Genomic DNA, 26,165 nt, shown 5'->3' on the forward strand with positions numbered 1-26,165 from the left:
TCTGAGTAATGAGATTAAAGGTATGTGCACCACCATGCCCAGCTCACTTGCTTCTTTCTTTCTTTCTTTCTTTCTTTCTTTCTTTCTTTCTTTCTTTCTTTTCTTTCTTTTCTTTCTCCCTTTCTTTCAATGTATGTGAGTATATTGTCACTATCTTCAGACACACCAGAAGAGGGCATCGGATTCCATTACAGATGGTTGTGAGCCACCATGTGGATGCTAGGAATTCAACTCAGGACCTCTGGAAGAGCAGCCAGTGCTCTTAACCACTGAGCCATCTCTCCAGCCCCCGCCCCTCCCCCCTTTTTGAGACAAGGTCTCAGTAGGTAGTCCTGGCTGGCCTTGAACTCAGAGATCTGCCCATCTCTGCTGGAATAAAGGGATGTGCCAGCACACCCACCTCCAGCAGCTAACCACTCTCCCTTTTCTTTTAGGGTTTAGAGAGAGGTTCTTACAATGTAGCCCAGGCAAGATCAATTCTCTTGCCTCAGACTCTTTGCCAGTGCTCAGGATTGCAGATATGCGCTACTGTGCCTGGCTCTTTTTACTGAATACAAAAATTATGCATGGCCTGGGGTGTGACTCAGAGGCAGAGCAGGTAATCAGCATGGTAAAGGCCTGAATATATTCACATACATGCACGCATGGACATGTGCCCACACACTAAACATAAAGAAAAGAACAAAAAGCATGGAGTGAGGTAGACAGATGGCTCAACTGTTAAGAGCTGCTCTTGTGGAGGACTCAAGTTTGGTTCCCAGCACACACACTGGACAGCTCACAGTAGCCTATAACTCCAGGATTTTTGACACCCTCTTCTGGCCTCCTTAGGCACTGCATGCATGTGATGCACATATACATGACAGCAAACAATCATACGTATAAAATAAGAATAAGTAGGTTTCTTATTTATTTACTTATTTATTTATTTATCTGAGACAGGGTTTCTCTGTGTAGCCCCTGGCTGTCCTGGAATTCTCTCTGTAGACCAGGCTGGCCTCAAACTCAGAAATCCGCCTGCCTCTGCCTCCCAAGTGCTGGGATTAAAGGCATGCGCCACCACTGCCCGGCAATAAGTAGGTTTCTTAAAAGCACCGAGTGTGCTGGGTGATGGTGATGCACACCTTTATTCCAGTACTTGGGAGGCAGAGGTAGATCTCTGTGAGTTTGAGGTCAGCCTTGGTTATAGAGCAAGTTTTAGGATAGCCAGGGCCTCATAGAGAAACTCTGTCTGTCGGGGCCGGGGGGGGGGGGGGGGGAAGCATTGAGTGCTAGGTGTGGTGGCACACACTTTCAATTCCAGGACTCAGGAGCTAGATCTCTGTGAGTCTGAGGTAAGACTGGACTACAGAGCCAGGACTGCATAGTGAGACCACCTGGAAAAAACAAAGAATCACCATGGAGCAAAAGTCCCCCTACCCCACCTGTCGGAGCCAGTGCTGGAGGAGTGTGTGTGTTTAGTCTGTACTCTCAGGCAGGGCCCACCCTTCTAGCTTCCCTTCATATGGAACAACCCAAGGCCAACCTGTACCTATACCATGATTCTACCATGTTGGGGGAGGGACCACAGGCAGGAGGGAGCCCACGCAGGTCACCGAGGATTCAGGCTGCCCTCTCTGGATGCCCCTCCCATTCCCTCTTGTTTGGGCCATCATGCTCACCCCTTCTGCTGACCTGGCTTGCATTTAGGACTGCCCATATGGACACCGCAGAGGGCAGCCAATGGGCTGGCTTCTTTACCAACCACACACACGGTAGTACTCCGAGAACATGCTGTTCAAACACTACACTGACCACTCTATGGGGACCATCAGGTGTAAACGTTAACAGAAAACACTCAGGGAGGGTGTGGAGGCTCGGCTGCCATCTGGACCACAGTCCCTGATGCCTGGAGGATGCCTGGTACCTTGATGGTGGCTAGGCTCAAGAGGCTGCAGGACTTGGGAAGCAGGTAGGTGAGGTGGTTTGTATGGACAATCAACACCTGGGAGGAAAGACAAGAGAGAAGGTCAGGCTGCAGGAGAGCAGAAAGCTAAGGGTGAGGTAAGTGGTTTGGCACAGGGCACAGGGCACAGGGCACAGGGCACAGGGCAGCCATGCTGTGCTCCCTGAACCTTTGCTCAACAAGAGCCAAAATGGGGGTTTGAACCAGACACTTCTGAACCTGACTCAGAAGGCTGAGATTCCCAGGGTGAGAGGGAGTCTGGGAGTCTAACTATCCTTTGATTCTGAGAAGTGGTCAGCCATCAGCTTAGCCTTTCCTGGTTCATGGAAAGTGGAGTAGTGAAGTACCCTTCTTCAAGGGCAGCCACGACAGCTACATGGCTGAATAGTGTTTAGCCCGGGCTATCATGTGGTCCACTACTAAGCCTGTGCCAACCATGGCTACTTTTGTTATACATTAACTCCTGCTCTGATGTTTCAGCAGTAAGAATTTCACTACACTGTTGGCAGGGAGCATGCTTCCAGATCTGGCAGTGTGCATGTATCCACCTGTATGCAAAGCCTAGAATGATCTTCTGAAAACATTCTCATCTCCTTCTAAGGGAATGCCAGAATGCACTGAGTGTCCTTTCTATTAATGGCACTGGCGCAGGAGGGGGTCGATGGAGGGGTTCTTCTATCTCTCATTTAACTCACACAATACCAAGACACAGCTTCTTCATTCCACAGGTGAAGGAATTGGGGTGTGGGCTGGAGATGAAACACTAACTGGTTTGTTCCAGAGCACTCAGGTTTGATTCCCAGGATCCACATGGTGGCTCACAATCATCTCTAACTCTAGTTTTAGAGATCTGATGAGCTCTTGGCTCCCCAGGCACTACACATGCATGTGATACAGATAAACATGCAAGCAAAATACCCATACATATAAAATACTAAAAGCTAATAAAAAGGTTGGAGAGATGGTTCAGAAGTTAAGAGCACTGACTGCTCTTCCAGAGGTCCTAAGTTCAATACCCAGCAACCACATGGTGGCTCACAACCATCTGTAATGGGATCTGATGCCCTCTCCTGGTGGGTCTGAGGACAGTGACAGTGTACTCATATGTACAAAATAAATAAATCTTTAAAAGAAGTTAATAAAAGAAGCAGAGGTGTGAGCCTGTAAGGAAACTATCTAAGTCATAAAGCTAGTGAAAGGCAGAGCCCAGAGTTTGTTCTCCTAACTGTGACAACCTCTCCTGCAGGCTGGAAGGGTCAGGGCCAGAGAGAAGGACAGTGACTGTGGGGACGATGGTTCCTTTAAATGCCTTGTGGTTTCCCCCAAGCAGACATTCAGCAAGTGAGTTTTTGCACAGTGACTCGGCTCACCTTTTTCTGTAGAACTTTGCACGTTGCAAAAGCCGCAAATGGGATCTAAGATAAGACAAAGAAGGATCAGCAGCTGTCACCTGCCAGTGCCTCAGCTCTCTGCAGCGCTGGTGTTGGGAGGTGACTGATGACAGGAAGTCGCTGTCCCGGAGAACAGTGCTAGGAGAGGACTATGGAAGAAGGCGCTGGGGGTGTTGTCGGCCCTCTTCTAGTCAGCTGGCAGGACACTGCCCAGCCAGCTCTGGCCTACCTACTCTGTGGTATCAGGAACCATCAACAGGTGGAGAACCTGCTCTTCCAGCTCCTCAGGGACCTGTAGACGTATTTTCCCTTCCCCTACAGTAAGGGGACTGAACACCAGTCACCTTACATGCTTGAGTTTTGTCTGCGGCTTTCTTCTTGCCATTCTCCTCTCCAAGGTTTTACTATGTAGCCCAGGTTGACCTCAAACGCCTCCCTACTCTGCTTTGCGAATGGAATGCTGGGAATTAAGGTATGCTCCTGGTTCCGTTTCTAAGTAGGTCCTGACATTTGGAAGTTATATTGAGGCCAAAAGATCATCTCAATTCTTTTAGAAAAGAACCCGATATAAGGGACATCTCTTTTTTTTTTTTTTTTTTGGTTTTTTTCGAGACAGGGTTCTCTGTGTAGTTCTGGCTGTCCTGGAACTCACTCTGTAGACCAGGCTGGCCTCGAACTCAGAAATCCGCCTGCCTCTGCCTCCCAAGTGCTGGGATTAAAGGCGTGTGCCACCACCGCCCGGCAGGGACATCTCTTAATTAGTGCTTCTGGATGTGTCTGTATAAGTACACTTGCACACAGATGAGGCAGACATTGAGCGTCTCACTCCCTACCTTATGTTTCAAGATATTCTCTCACTGAACATAGAATTCATTGACTCAGCTAGGATGGTTGGCTAGCAAGCCCCAGAGAAGTCCTCAGGCTTATAGGGCCAGCATTTCATTGGTGGAGCTACCTGCCTGTCTTTACTCCTGCCATTTTGAAAGTCTCGTTCCACAGCTGTTTTTCCCAAGGACCCAAGAAAACAGGACAGATTAAGTCACAGCCTACATCATCCTTGGTTTACCTCGGAGAGCTCACACTTAGAGATGTCAAGAATGTCATCTGCCCCAGCTTCTTTTGCCTGAGGAGAAAAAGATGTTTTTAAGTGAAATGTTTTTGAGACAGGGTCTCATGTCGCTTCAAACTCATCATGTAGACAAAACTGGCCTCCCAAGAACTAGCTCTCTGCACAGCTTCAAGAGAAAGGCTTTTGAAAAAGTCAAATCTCCTGGGCAGCGGTGGTGTACATACCTTTAATCCCAGCTCTTGGAAGGCAGAGGCAGGAAGATCTGAGTTTGAGGCCAGCCTGGTCTACAGAGCAAGTTCCAGGACAGCCAGAACTCCACTTGAGAGAAATCCAGTTCCACCTCCTATGCTCCCAAAAGTCTCCTACTCCTTCTGTGTGTTTACAAAAGTTCTGTTCATCCTGTGAGCATTCACAGTGTTTTGCTTCTTAAGATTAGTGGTAACTGCCGGGCAGTGGTGGCGCACGCCTTTAATCCCAGCACTTGGGAGGCAGAGGCAGGCAGATCTCTGAGTTCGAGGCCAGCCTGGTCTACAGAGTGAGTTCCAGGTCAGCCAGGGCTACACAGAGAAACCCTGTCTTGAAAAACAAACAAACAAACAAACAAACAAAAAAGATTAGTGGTAATTGTTTTTTTTTGTTTGTTTGTTTGTTTGTTTTTTGTTGGCTCTCTGTATTACCTTCCGAGACTCTTTAACTCCGCCCTCAGTGGCTGGGTTAGGTACAGCCTGAGCGCATGCAGCATTGTATCCCCTGGAATTCACTATGCAGCCCTCCATAGCACTGAGCCTGTGGCCTCTTCTTGCCTCTGCCTCCCAAAGGCCAGGATCATAGGTGTAAGCTACCACACCCAGTTCCCAAGACTTAAAAACAAAACAAAAAGCATTCAGGTGAAGCATTACTTGTAGAATGGAAAACCCCACAGATGTAAAAAGCTGAAAGGGACCACAGCCACAGCCTCCCTCTGTGGTCCAGTGACGTGAGGTCCAGCAGGGAAAGAAACCAATAGGTCCGGCCACGCACTCATTCTGTGAGGAAGGGCACTCTCAGCAGTGGGCCGGCAGAACTAGCACCCATGGAGATATTTCCAGGTGCAGAGGAGTAGCCTAGGAGCCGGAGACAATACACTGCCTTACCAGACACATCTGGTACTCCAGGCGCTTTCGAGCCTCCTCACTGGGTTTCCGCTTCCGGAAGAAGAGGGGCATCCTCTGGTGTGAGTTCTTCCGGACCCTGGAGGACAGGAGAGAGGTCACTGCATCTGACCTGCAGACAGGCAGCTCAGAGGTGCAGCAGCTGGTCTGCGCGACTGTATGTTCCATGTGGGCAGGGCTGTCTGCCTCATCCAGCTGGGCCCTGAGCCCACACAGCAGCGCTCGACATTTTGTTTACTGACAAAGCAATAAACACAGACTGGGTGGAAAGAGCAGAAACAGGCCAAGCACCCTGGGTCTGGCCTAACTTGCCACTGACCCTCTGCGGTGCCGGCATCACCCTCCTAGTGCTAAGCCCAACTTCCCCACCTTGGGGAAGCGTCCCTTAGGTGCCTTCCAAGGATGTCCTCTGAAGACTCTTGACAGACTCAGCTGATGAGTCACTTCTAGCTCCAGAAACTGTCAAAATGGAACCATTAAGACCAAACTGAAGGTAGCCATGACTTGGGGAAACTCAACTATGTCAATACTAAAGAGATCTATGAGTTAAATAAAAATTAAAATGCACCACTATTCAGGCACCTTCCCACCCTCACAGCTATTACTTGTTTGATTCTCATTCCATCCCTGTGGGAGATCTGCTGCTCAGTAAGTTCAGTCATCTGGATTATATGACCTAGAAACAGCAGCCTGGGACACCTGCCTTTCACGTCCTGATCCTGTGCAGCTTGCACCGCTCCCTGGACCTCCCAGTTTAGCCAAGTTAATCATTCTGTCCTGAATTCAGAAGCTGGCTGCCCATAGCTGGCCCAGGATCTGCAACTTTCAGTGCTGTATAAGGGCCAGCAACAGGAAGGACGCAATCATCTGGAGGAAGTGTGTAGCTAACAGCATGGGCTTTCACACCTAAGACATTAGCTGTATCACTCTGGGTCACCGGTCGGAGCTGGTTTGGTTTCGTCATCTGTAATATGGAGCAATGTTGCCAATGCTGGGTTCTGTGTGGCTCAGTGATTTCATGTATGTCAGGTCTACGCCATAGAATCTGCCACAGGGTACCACACACATGACAAATGGATTCAGGGACTATTACAGTTGCTAAGGAGAAGAGGGCTAGAGGAGTCCTGCAGCTGAGGACACATTTGGCCCTTAGAGATTTCAGATTCGTGGGCGTGGGCTGTCAGAGGAGGTTGCTGGGCCGGCAGGGCCAGCTCAGGGCTCTTTCCTCACTCACTTGCAGGCACTCCTGAGGAATGATGCAGAAACAGCTCTCTTCCATCCCTTACCGATGGCCATGACTTATCCTTCTGCTCAATAATGACTAGCCCTTCCTCTCCCCTATCCTCCAGGTCTACATTTCCAAATATCTTCTTCAATGACTATCTTCCACCAAGCCCCTCTCTGTTCTCAACAGGGCTCTTTCAGTTCTGACTTGAACTTTCCTGATGGTCCAGCTTGGCTGGGAAGAACCACACCCATCCTTCCCTGGCAGGGATGGCCAGTGGCTAACCTGGTTTTGTGGATAGGGAGGTCTTCCACTGATGTTCCGATTCTCGGGTGGACCTCAAGGTAGGCCAGTCACTCTGAAGGCTTGGCCACAGATAGAAACCATAGGCCCCAAAAAGCTGAGCTGGAAACCGGGTCTCCTTCAAAGATGGGAAGTGAGGACCGAAACTCTAAATTTCAGAAAGACATGCAACTCAGTATGACAAAGTCTCGAGATTCTAGAAACCAAGGAATTGCAGAATTAAGAGTCGTAATTTAGACCCAAGCAGTTTGCTCCTGTAACTAACATGCATATACCGAGAATGGGTTAGAAGGGTATTAGGGTTCCGCAAGCCAAGTGCACGACCCCTTAGGGGAGGGGCGGGGCCCTAGGCTGACTAGCAGGAACTCCAGAGTCACCCTCGAGAGAAGGGAACGTGGAGTACATCAAGAACCAGGACCTCTGGTGCAGCCCTTCTACTCTGACGGTCCCCAGGCAAGGTGCTCCGAACATTTACCCCTTTCGAATCCCGAGCTCACCCATAGACCCAGCTCTGCAGTCCTCAGCCGCAGACGCCTGCCCATAAAAAACAGGGCGTCAAGGGTGTCGCCCAGAGACTGGGTGGAGCCAGCGGTTATCGCGAGAGCCGAGCCCTCCTGCCTATATCCGGCGTGGGCGGAGCAACGTCCGTCTTTTCGGCTTTCGGCTCGGAGGAGGCTACGGTGCAACTTTCTTCGGTCGTCCCGAATCCGGGTTCATCCGACACCAGCCGCCTCCACCATGCCGCCCAAGTTCGACCCCAACGAAATCAAAGTCGGTGCGTGCCCTCGCCGCGCCCGGGCTACCGGTGGAACCTTTTCCGCCGCGTGCTGCCCCGGGGCCTGGGTCTCCCTTGGGCCTTGGCTTCCCCGTGTGTAAGAGGGGAGGGAGTCCCGACGCTCCGGCAGCCTGTGCGCCTTAGGGTAAGGCCTGGCCCGGGAGGTCTGCGGCCGACGGCAGCGCGGCTTCGGCTCACCCCGCAGAGGTTCTAATTTTGCTTTTTCTCAGTGTACTTGAGATGCACCGGAGGCGAGGTCGGCGCCACATCTGCCTTGGCTCCTAAGATCGGTCCTCTGGGTCTGGTAAGTCGTTTCTACTGAGAGCCGTGACCTCTAACGTGCATGCAGTTTGGCCTTCATGTGTTGTGTTCCTGTGGAGGTTAGAAGAGGGCACCATGTGCTTGTTGCAGCCTAGTGTGTGTGTGCTGGGACTCTCGAAGGAAAACGGAGATAGCATGTGCAGGTAGGCTCGTGCCGTGGCTCAGTTGAGGCAGTCATCGGGCCTGCTTAAATCCCAGCCACTAGCCCATGCGCCTTTAAAGTCGCACACTCCATAGGTAGCACGGGGGAACCTAGGGTGCCCCATTGCAACAGAAAGCGTTTCCCTTCACTAGCCCTTGGTGCAGTCGGCTTAGTAAAGAAAGATGTGGAGCCACTGTGGGCAGGATCGAGTGGAACGGTGAGGAGGGCTGGAGTCCTGGTTTCAGCTTTGGACACATGGTAACTAATGTTATTATTTCTACAGTCTCCAAAAAAAGTTGGTGACGACATTGCCAAGGCCACCGGTGACTGGAAAGGTCTCAGGATTACAGTGAAACTGACCATCCAAAACAGACAGGCTCAGGTATTTACATCCCTTGATTTGAGGGAGGGTTGAGGTAGTAGCCATCGGGAATCAGGGGTCTTAAAAAGATATGCTAATTAACCCACTTTTATCTCTGTGGGAAGGCTATAAAACAAAACGTTCATTGTGCAGGCCGGTGGTTGGTGCTAGGGTGCATGAGTCCACGGAGCTAGTCCAAGATTCAACTCTTGGTAGTTAGGCCCAGCAGGAAGTACCTTTATCAGCCGAGCTATCCTGCTGGCCTCGTTAACATGTGTGGTGGTATTGTTGTCGGAGGTTTACTGGGTTGTGTTCATATTAAGTCTCCTTGCAGATTGAGGTGGTTCCCTCTGCCTCTGCCCTGATCATCAAAGCCCTCAAGGAGCCACCAAGAGACAGGAAGAAGCAGAAGAACAGTAAGTTGATTCCAGTCTGCTGTGTCAGTCCATTTCATGAGACCTGGGGTTGGAATGAGGTAACATTTAGGTCATGTGTTGCATGCTTCCTCTACTGGGTTCAGGAATGAATACTGCCTCATGGTTAGTTGACATTTCTGGGGATTTAAGCTTTTCTGTTCCCCTCCCTGAGATGGTGTGTTAGGGCTACTGGTGAGGACTTGATTCTGCCCTAGCCACCCGCCACTGCACCTGATCAGTATTGTTGGCTGGTGCAATCCAGTGGTGAGCTGACAGTAAGCCCCAGCTTTTAGGAAACAGAGTTGTCCTACATGTGGATGACTCTGTGCCGAAAGCATGGGGACAGTGTAGAAATGGTAAAATGGAACCATAATCTTGTTTCAGAAGATAAGACAGAAGCTTTAAATAAAATCCTCATTTTCTTTCTGCAGTTAAACACAGTGGAAACATCACTTTTGATGAGATTGTCAACATTGCCCGGCAGATGAGACACCGCTCTTTGGCCAGAGAACTTTCTGGTAAGAGCAAGTTATTTTCTTTTTATAGCTGCCATTTTGCTGTTGAAGGTCTAAGATTGTGATGCAGTATTTTTTTTTACCACCTGTGGAGCCATTTTTCCTGTTCTTGCAATGGTACCACCATCCCCCCCCCTTCCCCTGAGACTGAGGCCACTATTCTTAATATAGGAACTATCAAGGAGATCCTGGGTACTGCACAGTCTGTGGGCTGCAATGTGGATGGCCGCCACCCCCATGACATCATAGATGACATCAACAGTGGTGCAGTGGAGTGCCCAGCTGTAAGTGACTTTGCATGTTGTATCAGGGGAAAGCAGTCACGGTGGGGGAAAGGTGGGCTTGTGTTGTCCTTGGTGTCTTTATGGGGGGATTGTAAACTTTGTTTTATATTCCCATGGTGATAGACATTTTTTTTTTTTTACCTTTCCCACAGAGTTAAGAAGCAACAAGAAAAGATTTCAATAAAAGACCATATGATAACCAGTGGGCTTTGCTGCTTTTTTGGGGGCAAGGGAGGGTTGTTCCTTGCGGTATATTCAGTATAACCATGGTAGCAGAATCTAGGAAGACTGGTTCAAAGCCCAGGTGCAGTGCAGCCTCAACAGCCTGGAAGGAATCTGGGTGTGATGAGGGAAGTCCAGAGCTGTGAGCTGGAGTCTTAGAAATAGATTCTATGGTCTTATTGAGGCAGTTTTACTATTTTAGTCAGAGATCAACAATACAATAAAACTTGCTCTAGATGTGTCTCCATTCTGGAGGTGTGGTTGGGGTCTAGGGATCTTTGCACAACTTGAACCCTCAGCGTTTTCCATTAGTCTAGGAAAAGTGCTTTTGGTAGGTTTTTAAAGTTGATTACAAAGGCCATTATAGCAGGGCATGTTGAAGCAGCTTGAACCTGGGCCAAATGCATTAACAGTAACTATACCAGGGAATAATGCTACCTGGGATTAAGGGTGACATGTCTTCCTTTTTTTTTTCCAATAAGCACTAAGTCATGTTTGTATTTAGAGAAAAAAAGCCCAATGTAGTTGTAAGGGCTACAGCAAGGACTTAGTGGGAGCATCAGGTGGACCTGAATTTGATTCCCAACAGTCACATGATGCAATGCAAACTGGTTGAGTCAGTTCCATCTCACCAAGGATAGGTATTGTGACACCAGCACCCATCTATTCTGCTCTGGAGGATAGGAAGGAGGTGCCAGTGAGGCCTGTGGAGTCCTGTTAACCACAAACCAGCTCCGGTCATAGTCTCTGGGTCCTTGTGCTGTGGGTCAGTGTTACCTAGATCCGGAACTAGGCATCAATCACCTTTCTACCCAAGTATGGGTTTCTAGAAACCAACTGGACTGCAAGACCAGTTTCAAGCAATCGCGCCACCAGAGCAGACAAGCTATAACTGGCCACCTTGGAGGCTGAAGTATATAAGGCCATCTTGGGTAACAGAACTAGCCTGAGATGTCTCAGCTGATAGGAGTACCCACGTGTCTCCTGGTTCCAGCGGGCGGAAGGCTAAAGTCGCCCATTTCCCTCAGCACTGGGTAACATGCAGATAGGTACGCTCGGGCCAGAGGGCCTCAAACTCCTCAGGACCCACAAGTCTTCGTCCAGGCCGCGTGGTCTGGGGAACAACTGTAGAGCTCTCCGTCGTTTCTCACACAGCACGCCGGGCACCGCCAGAGGCTTCCGGGATGTGAGCCCCACGACAGATGGGCGCGCTAAAAATGCGTCACTTCCGGTCATGCGCAGCCCTTACACCGCAGCCAGACTCCACTGCAGTCTGTTCCCAGTTGCTAGAAATGTGACCCTCGGTGCCTCTTGTGGTGTGTTTTAGAAGTTTCCCCAACCACCAACCCACGCATGCCTGTCCTTGCTCCCAGAGTCCACTCTGAGAGCCCATCATCTTTCAGGCGCACCAGGATCTGGATGTAGAACCTCGGACAGGAAGGGACCAGGCTGCCAGGGATGTCGGGAAGGGCGCTTATGCTGGCCGTGGCGCGCGGGTATATAAGGACGTTTCAGTGGCCTCTCCCAGAGAACACATGACGTTTCTTCCCGCTCACGCTGGAAATTAACTTCGCAAGCAAGTTTGTTTTGGAGCATGGTAGGGGAAGGTCAGGAAGAAAGAACTACCATTTAGAGGAAGAACAGCTTGGACCGCACCCTATTCTGCTGACTGGCCCTGTTCAGCTGTCAGGATGAGCTCTGGAACCCGGGTGATCCTGTTGGCTCCAAGGCCTAGTAGGAGCTAACTAACCCCTGTAAGAGCCGCGGGTCTTTAGCATGTTTCCTGCTTTAGTCCTGTGTTCTCACTTTTGGCCGCAGGGAGGTAGTAGAGTTCTTCAGGAGTAGAGTGATGTCATTCTCTATATAGCTACTTAGGGGTGTTAGGCCACCTTTGCGCTTCACAGAAATCAGAATTTGCCCACGCTGTTCGGGAGGTGGTAGTATGGATGTGGTAAGGGGTAGTTGACATTTATAGGTAGTGCAGATTTCTAGCCTGGGCTGAATAAAGCTGTGTCTGCTGCACCTCTGAGGACGACCATCTGCCCCTCTCCATGTCTTGTTCTTATGGTGCTGACCTGGGCTTCTGGGAGCAGATACAGGACTGTCCCCTGGCTCTTGGCTGTCAAAATTAATACTCTGTTGGGAAGGCTCTAGAGACTAAAGAGACCTAAGGGAATATAAGCACTGGCATCTAGAAGGGGGTGGTGATAGAAGGTAGTATACTGAGCAGCAGGGTGGAGGATAAGACAGGAGAAAAGGTTTTAGATATTTCAAACCTCAGGCCAGGAAGTATACATCTGGAACCCCAGCACTGGTAGACAAAGGATTGAGAGTCAAGGCCAGCCTGGTTTATAGTGAAGCCCCATCTTGAAAACCCCCTTTCAAACATCCATTTATGATGTATCCTTGAGTTTCACACTGACTTTGCATGCAGCCTCCTATCCCCCCTCAGCAACAGCTGCCATGGACCCTGCCCTTACTCTGCCATCCTCAGTTCCAAGCACTTTGCATACCTCAGCACCATGCATTTAAAGATGAGTAACTGGCCCAGAGAGGTTAAGTGATGGTCCAGGTCACACAGACTGTGAGCAGTAAGTATACTCAAATTTGAACCAAGCATAGTGCTTACTCCTTTTCCCATGCTGCCTGGCTCCTGCCCCCAGATGACAGGGCATATAGCTTGAAGCCACAGTGACATATTGCCTACATGTTTAGTTACCTCTCTGTTGGCCTATGCGCCTGACTTCTGCCTGCCTCCTAGCCCACTGACAAGGTTAGACAGTAGCCAAGCTACAGTCTTCCTTTTCAAGGACCATTCTTCTGTGGCAGAGAATGGGTGGCTTGAGGGGACTGTGGTGTGGGCAGACCACTTGCTTCAGCCCATGTGGCCTGATGTGTCAAGCCCAATGGTTTCCCTAGTCACATCTGTACCTATCTGAGGTCCTTTCCATGGTCCTTGCTGCTGACCCGAGAACTGCCTTGGTCACAGAGGGAGGCCTCTTTTCAGATGCAGACTGCTGTGGCTTATCAGGAAGGATGGGTTGCTCAGTGTGCACCTTATGGACCAGCAACTACACCTGTAAGGGTTTACCCTGCAAAGGTTTTCTCAGACATCTGTTCTATCCTTACCTCCTTCGTGTCCACAATTCCCTCCGCGCCCCGCCCCCATATACACCACAGTCCTCTGTCAGTGTCTCTCCTTCTCCATCCATCTCTACCAGTGCTAGCTCCACCTTTATCTCCATGATACCTGAATCTCAAGTAGGCGACTGAAAGAACACTTGTGGATACTGAGTTGATTTAAGTTCTGTGTTTAATATAGCGTTGACCTAAGTACTGATAGAGCTATAGACTGGAATAATTCTACATCCAGCAAATATCTGAGCAGCTGTGCTGCCAGGTACCATGTCAGCACGGTAATTACAGTACTAATGGTGGACTAAACTTACATACTTAGCTCAATTTCTTCCCTGCCAAATCCCACTGAAGTGACATCGGAAGTGCGTAAGTGGAAACAAATCTGTAGTGCCTGGCGGGTTGCTGAGTTGGGAGATGTATGCCAGGACCTATCATGTAGCCTGTGGTTCTCCAGCCTTAAGCATAAGCATGGACAAAGCATGCCAGATGTGTGAGCTAATCAACTCATCAGAAGAGAAATCAGAAAATAGATGACAGCTTTCAAAGAAGTAAAAACCTAAAGCTTGCTTTATTTTATTTATTTATTTATTTATTTATTTATTTATTTATTTTTCGAGACAGGGTTTTTCTGTGTAGCCCTGGCTGTCCTGGAGCTCACTCTGTAGACCAGGCTGGCCTCCAACTCAGAAATCCCCCTGCCTCTGCCTCCCAAGTGCTGGGATTAAAGGCGTGCGCCACCACCGCCCGGCAGCTTGCTTTATTTCTAACAGGAAGTAAACATGAGGTCCAGGGGCCTCCAGAACTCTGCTGGTGGGAGACAGTATAACTTCAGAAGTTGAAGCAGCTTCTAAAGTAAACTTAGCACGTGGCCTAGCAGTTCCACTCCACACAGATTTGTCTGCAAAAGTGTAGCAATGGGGCTTCACCCTCACCCCGATAATAGCCCCAAACTGGAATGAGCTCAATGTTCAGTGACAATCTACTCAGAAATACAGGAAATGAATTGTTGATGCGCCCAACCACATGAACAAGTCTAAAAGGTGCCTTCATTAGCGAAGCCAGGCACAGAGGCCTCAAACCGTGTGGTTACATCTTTATAAAATTCTACAGAAAGCTGAACAGAGAGCACAGGCCACTGGTTTCCAGAGTCACAGATACAGGATGTACACAGGAGAGATGTCAAAAGGCAATGATGAAAGCGTCCTGTCCCTTGAGTGTGGTGGTGGCTCATAACTGCAACCTGCCACTATTATTTATTGTTGGATTCTGTTTATGTAAATAATGCCTCAATCAACCTGATTTTCAAATGGTGGAAAAGACAGAAAAGGCATCCATCCCCTTAAACAGCATAGGATGCTAAAAAGGCAGAAAGTAAGAAAAAAAATAAGGCCAGCATCCACATACAAAAGCTGGCTACAGCCGGGCAGTGGTGGCGCACACCTTTAATCCCAGCACTTAGGAGGCAGAGGCAGGTGGATTTCTGAGTTCAAGGCCAGCCTGGTCTACAGAGTGAGTTCCAGGACAGCCAGGCTTACACAGAGAAACCTTGTCTTGAAAAACAAAACAATGTCTCGAAAAACCAAAAAAAAAAAAAAAAAAAAAGAAAAGAAAAGAAAAGAAAAGAAAAGAAAAAGAAAAACAAAACAAAAAACAAAAAACCCTAAAAACCCAAAAGCTAGCTATGGTCACTGGTTGGCAGCAGCACTGCCACTTCCTGCATCTTGTACTTGCCTTTGGGCTGGTGTCACACTGCCAGCATTCCCAGGACACTACCTTGCTGACTCACTCTCAAGATCTTAGGCCTTCTCAGCCCCTTGCAACAACTCTCCACATGCTTTATCTCTCTATGGGTTTTGTTTCTCAAGAGACCCCTGCCTCATACAGATGACCTGGGCCACCCAACAGCCCACAGAAGACTATGTCACCCCACAAAAGCCAACTCTGATTCTGTTCAGGGACCCTTCACTATGAGTGTTCTCATAATCCTTAGTATATTCATTGCTTTAAAGCATGATTGGCAAAGCAAAATATTTGCGGAAGATAAAGTGAAAGAGCAAATGCAGAGCAAAGACATAGAAAAGGGTCATTGAGAGGGTGTGAGGTTGTACACCTGAGACTGGACTCCTGGGACTGCAGCACTCAGAGTGGTAGGATCACTATGTTTGAAGCCAGCCTGAGCTACACACTGAGTTTTAGGACAGCCTGGGCTGCTACAGAGCAAGAACATGTCTCAATGTCCTCCCTGAACTCCAGAAGAATCTTAAGTGAAAAGCTGAGAGGAAAAGCATCAAACCACGGAGAACAGTGTCCATTAAACAGACAGTCTGGACTGTAGGGAGAATGGTGACCTCACAGTACAAGAGGGAACAGGGGAAATGAAGAGGTTGAGAGTGCCTCCCCTCAAACTCACAAATATAGATTTACAAGTGTATTCTTCCTTGCAGAGGACCAGAGTTCTTTTCTCAGCCCCTAAATCAGGCAGCTCATAACTTCCTGTACCGCTAAGGGTCAACTGCTTCCAGCCTCTGTGAGTATCTATAATCACACATAATTAAATCCTAAAAAAAAAGGTGGATACCAATTTAGGAAGACACTATATCAATATCTGGTGTCCACACACATACACCAACACACACATACAAATGTACATGTATACATCATACCCCCCCACACAAAAGTAAAAAGCAGAAAATTAAAATGGCAGCCGATGGCTGGGAGACAGCATGGTGCCAGAGTGTTTGGTTAGCTAGCATGCACCCAGCTGTGAGCTCAACTCCCATGATGGAAAGAAAAATGAAGAACTAGCACCTGGGAGTGTCATTTACATACATCTCCCTCACACTGGACTGTGAGAAACCTCTGCAATCCTGAAAGGTGACTGCTCTGTGAGGTTTCAGCAAATTAGATGGGCTCCCAGGAGCAAGAAACAGTTGGATTAACCAAACAGTTTGATGATTGAAAACCTGGGACTACAGCTTCTCAAGTTGGTCAGCAAGAACAGAATTGACACTTAGGAACCCGAGGCAGGGGGATTGCAGTTGGTCCCAAGCCAGCCTAGGATACATAATACATTTTAGGCTAGCCTGGGTTACATTGTGAATCGCTATCTTAAAAAGAAAAAAAAAAAAAAACCAGCCAACCATGGTGGCGCACACCTTTAATCTCAGCAGGTGGATCTCTGAGTTCCAGGCCAGCTCAGTCTATACAGTGAATTCCAGGACAGCCAGGGCTATACAGTGAAACCCTGTCTCGAAACAAAAAACAGCCCCCTCCCCAAACCTCAAGTGGATTCCACTAACTGTGTGTGGGGGACTATTTGGTAGGATGGTGAGGATCACAAAGTTTCTTAAGGGAAAAACAGTCTAATCTTAAGTATCTTAAGCAGGGCAAAGCCAAGCCTGCGGCTTCCAATAACTGACAGTGGAGAGTGGGTATCAGGACAGCCTTGGAACAGAGCCATAGCCTTATGTGGGGGCAGCCTTGTGACAGAGCCACAGTCTAACTTGGGTAACTTACCTCTGGAAAGGGGCAGCTTTTTCATGCAAGTAAAGTGCCCAGCCGGTGACTGCCTGCCGAACAAATCATGTTAATGTATCTGTGCTCTAATTTACTCTGGTGAGTATGTACTGATCCACGAAACAAGTGACCTGCAAAAGACTTCTGGCTCCATTAAAGTTGAACAGTAAGAGGCTTTTTATTTCCTGATACTCAACAAGATATGGTGGCTAATGACCCAGGACACTGAGCCCAGGAAAGATTTACAAGTGTATCCAGGAAAGAGCTGGAAAGAACCTGTAAGTGATGGGTAAGCTGGCTGACCCCAAGGTGAATCCAGACGACCGCTGGGTAGCTCTGAGGAGGACTTGGTTGACAAGAACATTCTTTTTTCTACCTGGGCTCACCTGGCCTTGCTTCTTATGTGACTAAGTCCCTTTCTGATACCCTAGTCAGGTGAGGTACAGGCAGCTGCTTAGGAGTGAGCACCCCAAAGATCTCCAGCCAGAAAACAGGAGCCATGAGCAGCTCCTCAGATGTCCTATGTGCGCAGCAGGCTGCAGAGACCGGACTCAGAATCTGGTAAACCTCACGGTGTGGATCTGGGTTGAGATCTGGACAAAGCAGGCCCTGAGGCCTGAGGAGTCAGGGGGCTCTAGGCTCAAACTGAGGTGTGGTTCAGGTACAGGCCATTCCACTCCTTCTGAAACCCAAAGCCAGTTCAGCTCAGGGCTGCCAGTCACAGAAAGGGTCCGTCATCGTCCCTCGAAATGGGCTGTGACTTGTTCCAGAGTCCTGCCTTTAGTCTCAGGGACAAAGGTCAGTGTGAAAAGGACGCTGAGGATACAGAAGGCAGCCGTGAGCCAGAAGGCACCATAGGGTCTGAGGATCTCCTGCAGAGAGAGGAAAGGCACATGTGGAGGTAGCCAGAGGACAGAGGGCCCCGCACAACCCAAGGGCACCCTGACTGCAGCCTGCCCTGCCAGGCCTGTCACGTCTCTGGAGACCCAGGCATGTAGGGAATAGCCCACCACAACCCAAGGTGACATGTGCCTGGGAAACCGAGGCTCATGGGACTCGGGACTGCCTTGAGATCAGCAATGTCAAGGTACAGCTAGGTCCCTGTTCCTGGCCGGCTTAGGCTTGCTGCCATCACTCCTCTCCCTTAGCCCCTGCGCCTTTGGCCCTGCCTTCCAGTGTCTCGTGCTGTAAGTTCTCTGTGTGATGACGAAGGGGGAACCGTTGCTCTTGAGAGACAGTGGGGTGATGGGGTGGGGTGAGTCTGTGAGAGAGTGGGGTGATGGAGTGGGGTGAGTCTGTGAGACAGTGGGGTGATGGGGTGGGGGTGAGTCTGTGAGACAGTGGGGTGATGGGGTGGGGGTGAGTCTGTGAGACAGTGGGGTGATGGGGTGGGGGTGAGTCTGAGAGACAGTGGGGTGATGGGGTGGGGTGAGTCTGTGAGACAGTGGGGTGATGGGGTGGGGGTGAGTCTGTGAGACAGTGGGGTGATGGGGTGGGGGTGAGTCTGTGACCCTGCAAAGTCCCCATTTCTCAGTTCCCTGCGAGAGAGGACACCAGGTGACCCTTCCCTTCCCAGCCTCTTTGACAGGGTGCTGCCCTGGGTCAGTGTTGGGTTTGTCGGTTCCCTCTCACATGCCATGGTGGGTCTCTGCTTGCCCCTCTCTGGGCACCCTGCCCGCCTGAGCATGTCTCGGGCTAGCTGGAAATACACTGGGTATACGTTCCACCCACGGCCTTCTTGGCACCTGTCATGAGATGCACCCTGTTCAACTCAGTCACTGCCATCTCTGAAGCCTTGAATAGGCCTGGGCATGGCACATGCCAGATCTATAGGCACCTGTGATGGAACAGATGGCACGCTCATCTGCCCAGACCCTTTTTAGTGGCTGGGAAGCCAGCGGGCTCGAGCCTCAGCTAACACAAGAGGGTTATGAGAGGGAACTAAAGTACTGAATGGAACAGACACCCCCTCAGCCTATGTTCACCTCAACACAGACTTAAGACTTAGGGCATCACAATACATGATCACAGACCAGGTTCATTGCTTTGTCTAGCCTCTGGCTCCATGTTACCCGAGATGGCAGTGTTCCAGGCATGAGGGAACCTCAGCCTATATTCAAGGTCATGGACACGGAATCTAGAAGCATGCCTTTGCTGACAACATGGGGGAAGACATGAGTCTGCACTCACCATGATGCTGCTAAACTCTTTGGTCACCAGAAAGGCCATGAACCAGTTGGTGAGGACACAGATGCCGGTAGCTACCCCCTTGACATGCAGAGGGAAGATCTCTGACATGAGGAGCCAGGGGATGGGTCCCCAACCTACTGCAAAGCCTGTGGGAACAAGGCAGTGTTACAGCACACACGCTGGACTAGGCCTTAGGGATCCTATCAGCTCTCAACCCTGCTGGGAGGCCTGGGCCAACCCCTTCCCTTTTAGGAATCAGGACAAGGATGGGAGTTGCTTGCAAGCCATCATGGAGATTATGTGAAAGAATTTTGGCTCAGTGCCCAGCACATGGTCAGAGCTATTAGCACAGAAGTCATGGTCTGAGGGGGAGACGGGTAAAACCAAGTAAAACTAGATTTGAAGCTTAGTGCTACAGAACTTGGCATGGTGGGTTAAAGGGACAATAACCGTCATCCAGGCTCCCGTGAGTCCCTATTTACCAGCAATGAAGAGGCACATGCTGCCTACAGCCAGCCAGGCCAGCCCCACATGGACGTCAACAGGCTCCGCAGAGATGGGCACCAGGAGGCTTACATGGGAGGAGTTGCTGGGGATACTCTCTGTCAGTTTGAAGTAGGTACCAAAGGCACTCATGCTGAATACCATGATCACACCTACAGGCAAAGGCTCAGGCTAAACAGGATGCCGGGGACCCGGCAGCACCCAGGACTTAGAGGGCAGTGTGGCTCTCTGGGAAAGTCTTGCACGGAAGCCCCTGATTGGCCAGCACTCCTACCCTGCTTTGGACCTCAGACCTCAGCAAATGCTGGGAAGTTCCTGAGGAGTCTCTCCGCTGCAGGAGCAGGGGCAGCAACAGCAGTATTAAACCCCACACCCACAGGGCTCTTCACAGCTGCCAGGGGCACCATGGATGTGTAGGCCCAGGACCTGACATCAACACAGCCCATTCCCCATTTCAGAGTAGGAAAAGGGGGGCTTGGGGACAGAAAGTCATTTGGTCAAAAGAACGAGTTATAATATATTGCCTCCCTGGCCTGTCTCCCCATGTGAGCTGGGGAGGCTGAGCCCTCCCCGTCAGGCCTCACCCGACAAGGCCAGAAGTAGCCTTCGCCCTGCTCTGTCCATGATGAGAGCCGCCACAGCAGTGAACAGGACCTGGATGATGCCCACAGTGACGGAGGCCAGGCTGCTGTCCTGGGGAAGGGGAGAAGCTAGTCTGCTAGAGAGAGACAAATCCTTCCCTCTCTCTGGCTAAGCCTGGTTAAAAAGCCCTAGGCTCCAGGAGGCTGACTCACACATGTGGTGTGAGGCAAGCTGGGGAGAAGCCTCTTACCTTGAACTTGGCCTCCTCAAAGATGCTGTTGGCATAGAACATGACGGCATTGACCCCTGACAGCTGCTGGAACACCATGAGGAAAATGCCGATGAGGAGAGGCTTATAGACGCCAGGGCGCCTCAGCAGAGCCAGCTGGAAGCCCTGTCACAAAGACAGCCTGTCAGTGTTCTCTCTCCTGTCCCAAGGACCCTTTGGTGGAGGGAACTGAGCCTCCTTGCTGTCCCCACCCAACCTGTGGCCCTGGGAGTGCAGACAGGCCCCTGCAATCTCCTCATGTGGGAAGGGAGTTGTGAGGGGCTGCACACTCCAGCACCTGGGTGAAGAATCCTGCTCCCCGAGTGCCAAGCGCATCCGTGTTCTCAGGGCTGGCCTCCTGCAGCCATGTACACAGATCTCAGCACTACTGGGTGATGGTGAGGCCTAGCTGGAGATGAAGGCACCAAGGCGCAGAGATGACCAGGCCACACAGCTGCAGTGTCTGCATTCTCCTGCCTCTGAAGTCTCCTCTGCCTATGATCCTCATTAAATCTAAGCCTTCACCCATTTCCCCTCACAGGCCTGGCCTTTCACTTGTTGGGGGGCAGTACGAACTCAAGTGGGGCTCCAGCTGGCCCTATCTTTTCAGACAGCACTGGTCCTCACTGAGGGTGAAGGGGGCAGCTGCCACTCAGGTGTGTGCGTGGCCTTGGGAACAGGCTCTGCATTCTGGCCTGCTCTCAGCCTCTCACCTGGTGCTCAGCCCCAACAGGGGGCTCTTCCCATCCTTCCTCAGAGCCCCACAGGAAGCGCAGGGCAGCCATGGCCTCCTGGTACTGGTGTTGAGTCAGGAGGAAGCGTGGGGTCTCGGGCATGTAGCACATGAGTAGCAGCATGAGGGTGGGGGGCACACAGCCCAGCACGGCCAGCCAGCGCCACTCTAGGACCCAGCCTGCAAAGGCAGATGTCAGAGCCAGGGTGAGCCAGCCTAGCACCCTTGCAAGCTTGGGGACTCACTCCAACGGTGGGCATCTCACTGCCTCTGTCTACATTTGGTTAAAGAAACAGTTGCTACTAGGATTGTTCCATCAGGTCATTAGGTGACTCTCTTAAGGGAAATACAGATGGACTGCACAGAAGATGTAAAATTATAACAGCTGAAAGATGCTCACTGCCAAGCCATGTCTTGTAGCCATGGTAACATCAAAGTGCATTGTAGCAGACATGCTAGGGTAAGCCAAATGCTGTACTGTCACGTCCAATGCTGCAAAAATACTTGACAACAGTTAGAAATGACTGATATTGCTTTCATGTACTTGCTACATTATACTTTTAAAGTAATTTTTAATTTATGTGTGTGTGGGTGTGTGGGTGTGTGTGTGTGTGTGTGTGTGTGTGTGTGTGTATGCCACACATGTACCCATGCATGGTGTGGAAGCCAGAGGAGAGCATCAACTGGGTGTTCTATTTCTGTCTGCCTTATTCCCTAGACTTGGGTGTTCCATTGAATCTGGAGCTAGGTTAGTGAACAGCAGGCCCCAACATCATTTCGTCTCTGCCTGACCACAGTGCTGGAGTGACAGGAACTCATGACCACACTTAGCCTTTTATGTAGGTGCTGGGATTTGAACTCAGGTCCTCATGCTTGGGCAGCAAGCTCTTCTTCTACTTGCTCAACTATTTCCCAAACCGTATGTTATGCTTGTATCATAATTTTTGTCTTTTAAACTTCATTATATTATTCAACTATTTTGTGCATGGTGGTTTAAATGAGAACGGCCCCAACATGCTCCTGTTTGAGCACTTGGTCCCCAGTTGGTGGAATGGTTTGGGAAGGACGAGGTATGACCTTATTGGAGGAGGTGCCCTGGGGAAAAAAAAAGTCCTTGCCATTCCCGGTTAGATCTCAGCCTACAGCCTGTGGTCTGAGACATGAGCTCTCAGCTACTGCTCCAGTGACACACCTACCTGCCTCCTGCCATGCTCCCACCATGGTGATCCAGAGGTCATGGACCCTCTGCAGCTACAAGCCCCAAATTAAATGATTACGTTTATAAATGGCCTTTGGTCATGGTGTTTTGCCACAGCAACAGAAAAATAACTAGGACAGAATCTGTGGGTGTTCATGCATTCGGGGTACAGCACTCATGTGGAAGTCAGCCTGCGTGAGTCTGTTCACTTCAGCAATAAGGTAGCTTATAGCTGTTCCACAAAGTCTAGAGACTGAGGGACTTCTGTTCCCACCAAGCCATTGTTTTGCTTTCACAGTTAACTCATAACAGTGGGTCAAAAGGACATCGTAGGATCAAAGCAAGGCAGCATGAAGCCATATAAGAGGTAACACTGTGGCTGGTCTGCGCCTAGTAGGGGCTTTGGTTCGCTAAGCCAGGCTGCTGGGAAGACACTGAAGAGCCAGGACAATAAGGGAGTTAAAAATGAAAGACCAGAGCCTGTGTAAGGTCCACTGTGAAGAGCCAGTATGTACCCAGAGACTAGGTGAAGCCAGCCAGCGCTCCTGGCCCAGCCCGCCCCCAGCCCCACCCGAGGCTCTCAAGCCATCTTTTAATAGTTGTCACTGGGGATGTGTTATCAGGCACTTTTCACACGCTACTACATCTCCTGGCCCTAACAGCTCTGGAGATGTGGAGATGGGGAATGAAGCTGGGGGGAGGGGTAGTGAAACCCAGCAGGTGACAGTGTGTCAAGTCTGAAGGCTCCCCTCTTTCTACCCACACCTAATGAGATGTTACAAGATATTAGTTTATCATACACAGAAAACCCAATTGTTAGCAAAATATAAAAAGCTGAGTTTGTCAGATGCAGCTGGAGGTGTCCTGAAGAGATGCAGTTTGGGCGTGTCTCTGAAGGCCTCCATAGATAAGAATGCTAAAGAATGGAAAGTTCTGCCTGTTTTAAGACAAGTTGCTTGGGAGAAGTCTTGTGGTCTTTGCTCTATAAGGCAGGGTCAGCTAGATAGCCTTGGGCTACCTACCCCACCTTAAAGGTGAAATAGTACAGCCCCTACTGGCTTGGCTTAGCCATGAAGGTGGCATGGCTCAGCCTGCCAAGGGTATTGAGGAGGTACCAGAGACTTCTTGTACAGCGCTTGGACCTTTGAGAAAGATCTCTCACTGGTGCTTGCTTTCTTTTGGCTTGGAAGAGCTTCATGGAAAGAGCTCTGGATAAGAGACAGAGATTTTCTCTCTGGGCTTGCAAGAGCCACAGAGAAGCAGCTGGTAGGACACAGGTATATCGGTGTTCTAGGAAGGAGAGCTAAGGAGCCCTCTTGGGCTTAGAGAAGCTCAAGAGGAAGGTAGACTAGCTCTGTAGAATGACACAGATGGAAAGAGATTTCTCAGGCTTATAAATAGACATTTTGTATATAGTTCAGAAAATAAAATTACCTCACTGAGCTAGCAGATTTTTATCTCAGTTTATACCTCCCGTGTCTTTATTGGTATAAATATTTGTTAAGTTTAAAAGAGTAAATATGACAAGGAGACAAATTCTGAATCCTCTCCAGGCCACCATCTTTGGGAAGCAGCCTCCTTTATGTGACATTCTTCTGCTGAGAACCCGGTGACGGCATGCTGAGACTCCAGTTACCCAAGTGACTGAGCTCAAGTGTTTCCCTATACCCTACCCCTGCTTGCACTGAAACCCTCCACTGAGTACCTCCACGGTGCGGTGGGATTCTGGGACAAAGCAATCACCTGCTCTAGTTCTTCCCGGCACCTGGTTCCCAGGATCCCCTTCCCCCAAGCTCCCAGGGATGTGACTGAGAACCTGGCACTTTGGCCAGCAGCACCAGGCAAACTCTTACCCTCTATGAACCTCCGTTCTCAGAGTGGCCACGTAGCCACTAATAGCGAACAAAAGAAAGCTATTAAAATTCTACCTGCCACGTAGGCCGAGAGGATGCCAGTGACAACCATCAGCTGCACACAGGAGCCGAGCAGTCCCCGGACGGCTGGGTAGGCAATTTCCGAGATATAGACCTATTGGTGGTTAAGGTGAGACTTTACTTGGCTCTTCCAACAGAAAGGTTTAATTGCATTGCTGTAGGTCAGCCGGGTGCCCCTCCCCATTTCCTGCAGATTTTTAAAGAGGATTGTGGGTAATGGGTTGCCACTGTGTGTATGAGCACCGAGGAGTGACGAGCTTCCCTTACAATCATTTGTTTTTATTTATTTATTTGGCCTAGAGTTTCATGAAGCCTAGGCTAGCCTCCTGAGCTGAGGATAACCCTGAATTCCTGATCTTCATGTATTTACCCCTCAAATTCTGAGATTACAGGCATGTGACACCAGGCCCAGCCCAGTACATGTTTAAGATGCACAAATGGGAGTTAGAACGAAAGACTTCCCCCTTGCTGGCTGACTCCAGGTGCTACTCAGGACACTGAAAGTGTCCTTTTCAGCCTAATCCTACCAGGGGCGCCATCTCTTCTAATCTCAGGAGTCACTAGGCATTATCCATACATACTTCTAGATTATTCCATACCTTATGCCCTAGTTAAAACAAAACAAAACAAAACCCTGCAGATCTCCAGTCTCCCTTTCCTGTAGCTCCTTCACACCTCTGTCAGATGAGGAGAGGATAAGGAGGAGGAGGCCGTGGAGGGAGGGATGCGTGGTCATCCAAGCATGTGGCCACAGGTTGCTGGTGAGCCTCAATTACTAGGGTCTAGATCTTTTCAGACACCATTCCTGGACCAGCAGTTTCCTGTGCAAAGGCTGAAACCACCTCAGGACTAGGCCTTACTTTACAGGGGAGCAAACTGAGGTTGGGAGAAAAGCCTGTGTTCAGGTAAGTGATCCAGGTGTGGGCTGCAGAGTATATGTAGCTTTGGCTGCAAGCAGTGAAGGGAGCCAGCGGCCTATCCCAGGGACAAACCTGAGTAAGGCTGACCAGTTAACACTAAAATAGGGGCATTCCAGTTATCATTGCCTAGCATACAGGGACATCGCCATTAGTAGAGTAAAAGAACAACGAGGAATGGCTTCACTGACCAGCTGCCCTCTGCCTGGCAAAGGTCATCTAGGAGGCTCAAACCACTCACCGGTGCCACTAGTGAGGCGACTCCGCAGGCTATGCCGGTGAGGAGGCGGCCTCCGAGAAGCATCCATACGTCCCGGGCCGCGGTAATGACCGCAAAGCCGGTCACGAAGGGCACGGTGCAGAGCAGGAGGCTCAGCTTGCGCCCTGCACGGTCCAGGAGCCAGCCGCCCAGTACGCCCCCTGCCGCAGCGCCCAGGGTCACGATGGCCTGGGGACCCGGACGGGCTGAAGAAGAGGCCACCAGGGACCATGGCCCACGATCCCTCCACCCCACGCCCCGCAGCCTCAGAGGAAAGGGAATGAGGAGGACCCTGGGGTGCGGCAGAGAGTGGGGGACCCGGGGCTCCCCGGCAGTCTCACCCCGAACCAGGAGGCTGCACTGTCTCCGAGGCGTAGGGCCGGGGGTGCGGTGCGCTGCAGGCTGGGGATGGCGGGGGAGCTGTAGCCGAGAGCAAAGCCGAAGCTGAGGGGGCCCAGAGCGGCGGCGAAGGTGGCGAGGAAAACCCGGCGGCCGCGGGGAACCCTGCGGGAACAAGGCGGGGCGTGAGCGGAGTCGCCGGGCGTGAGAGAGTGGCCGCGGTCCCCGGGAGTCCGCACCTGGCTTCCGGTGGCCGCAATAGCGGCTGCGTTTCCTGGGGGTCCTCAGGCGACATGTTGGCAGGGTCTGACCCGCGAACTGTCGCGGCTCGGGCGAGCACGGCCTCCGGCGCAGGAGTGACCAATGGGACGTTAGAACCCGGCCCCCAATCAGAGCTGACCAATGGAAGCACAGAGCCGGTTGCAAAGCTCAATGGAGCTGAACTACGCCGGGCGACCCTAGTATAG

At 50.5% G+C, this 26,165-nt stretch overlaps 3 protein-coding genes and 1 non-coding gene across 10 annotated transcripts in view; 2 read left to right on the top strand and 2 right to left on the bottom strand.

The window, feature by feature from the left end:
- Lrsam1 (leucine rich repeat and sterile alpha motif containing 1) overlaps positions 1 to 7,723 on the bottom strand; it is a 42,685-nt gene extending 34,962 nt beyond the window's left edge. For 3 of the 5 annotated variants that reach the window (XM_034494769.2, XM_034494766.2, XM_076928518.1), the window contains exons 1-6: positions 7,582 to 7,723; positions 7,067 to 7,232; positions 5,539 to 5,635; positions 4,403 to 4,459; positions 3,316 to 3,360; positions 1,907 to 1,984 (exon numbers count right to left, since the gene is read on the bottom strand). In XM_034494769.2, the coding sequence (XP_034350660.1) occupies positions 1,907 to 1,984; positions 3,316 to 3,360; positions 4,403 to 4,459; positions 5,539 to 5,610 (252 nt within the window). In that variant the 5' untranslated portion in view covers positions 5,611 to 5,635; positions 7,067 to 7,232; positions 7,582 to 7,723. Of the gene's footprint in view, positions 1 to 1,291; positions 1,314 to 1,906; positions 1,985 to 3,315; positions 3,361 to 4,402; positions 4,460 to 5,538; positions 5,636 to 7,066; positions 7,233 to 7,559 lie in introns of those variants that run through there. The other 2 variants (XM_034494767.2, XM_076928517.1) reach the window with 2 other exon arrangements.
- Positions 7,698 to 10,100, top strand: Rpl12 (ribosomal protein L12). The gene is made up of 7 exons (XM_034494771.2): positions 7,698 to 7,859; positions 8,090 to 8,163; positions 8,606 to 8,704; positions 9,018 to 9,099; positions 9,531 to 9,617; positions 9,786 to 9,898; positions 10,051 to 10,100. The coding sequence occupies exons 1-7, from the start codon at positions 7,823 to 7,825 to the stop codon at positions 10,054 to 10,056; spliced, it is 498 nt and encodes a 165-aa protein (XP_034350662.1). The 5' UTR covers positions 7,698 to 7,822; the 3' UTR covers positions 10,057 to 10,100.
- Positions 9,318 to 9,447, top strand: LOC117704736 (small nucleolar RNA SNORA65). The gene has a single exon (XR_004606271.1). It is a non-coding gene; the product is annotated as a small nucleolar RNA SNORA65 (small nucleolar RNA).
- A 6,827-nt stretch (positions 10,101 to 16,927) lies between the features above and the next one.
- Positions 16,928 to 26,102, bottom strand: Slc2a8 (solute carrier family 2 member 8). Of its 3 annotated transcripts, none has more exons than XM_076928537.1 (10): positions 25,938 to 26,102; positions 25,701 to 25,863; positions 25,342 to 25,548; positions 24,178 to 24,277; positions 21,032 to 21,231; positions 20,301 to 20,366; positions 20,053 to 20,161; positions 19,447 to 19,620; positions 18,965 to 19,110; positions 16,928 to 17,646 (listed from the first exon to the last, which is right to left on the bottom strand). In XM_076928537.1, the coding sequence occupies exons 1-10, from the start codon at positions 25,991 to 25,993 to the stop codon at positions 17,509 to 17,511; spliced, it is 1,359 nt and encodes a 452-aa protein (XP_076784652.1). In that variant the 5' UTR covers positions 25,994 to 26,102; the 3' UTR covers positions 16,928 to 17,508. The 3 variants fall into 3 exon arrangements, with proteins under 3 accessions (XP_076784652.1, XP_034352537.1, XP_076784653.1); XM_034496646.2 differs by having other exon boundaries at positions 20,301 to 20,444; XM_076928538.1 differs by lacking the exon at positions 25,938 to 26,102 and having other exon boundaries at positions 20,301 to 20,444; positions 25,342 to 25,565; positions 25,701 to 25,830.
- Between the last annotated feature and the right edge of the window lie 63 nt (positions 26,103 to 26,165).

This window comes from Arvicanthis niloticus, chromosome 2, assembly GCF_011762505.2.
Source record: "Arvicanthis niloticus isolate mArvNil1 chromosome 2, mArvNil1.pat.X, whole genome shotgun sequence".
Lineage (NCBI taxonomy): Eukaryota > Metazoa > Chordata > Mammalia > Rodentia > Muridae > Arvicanthis > Arvicanthis niloticus.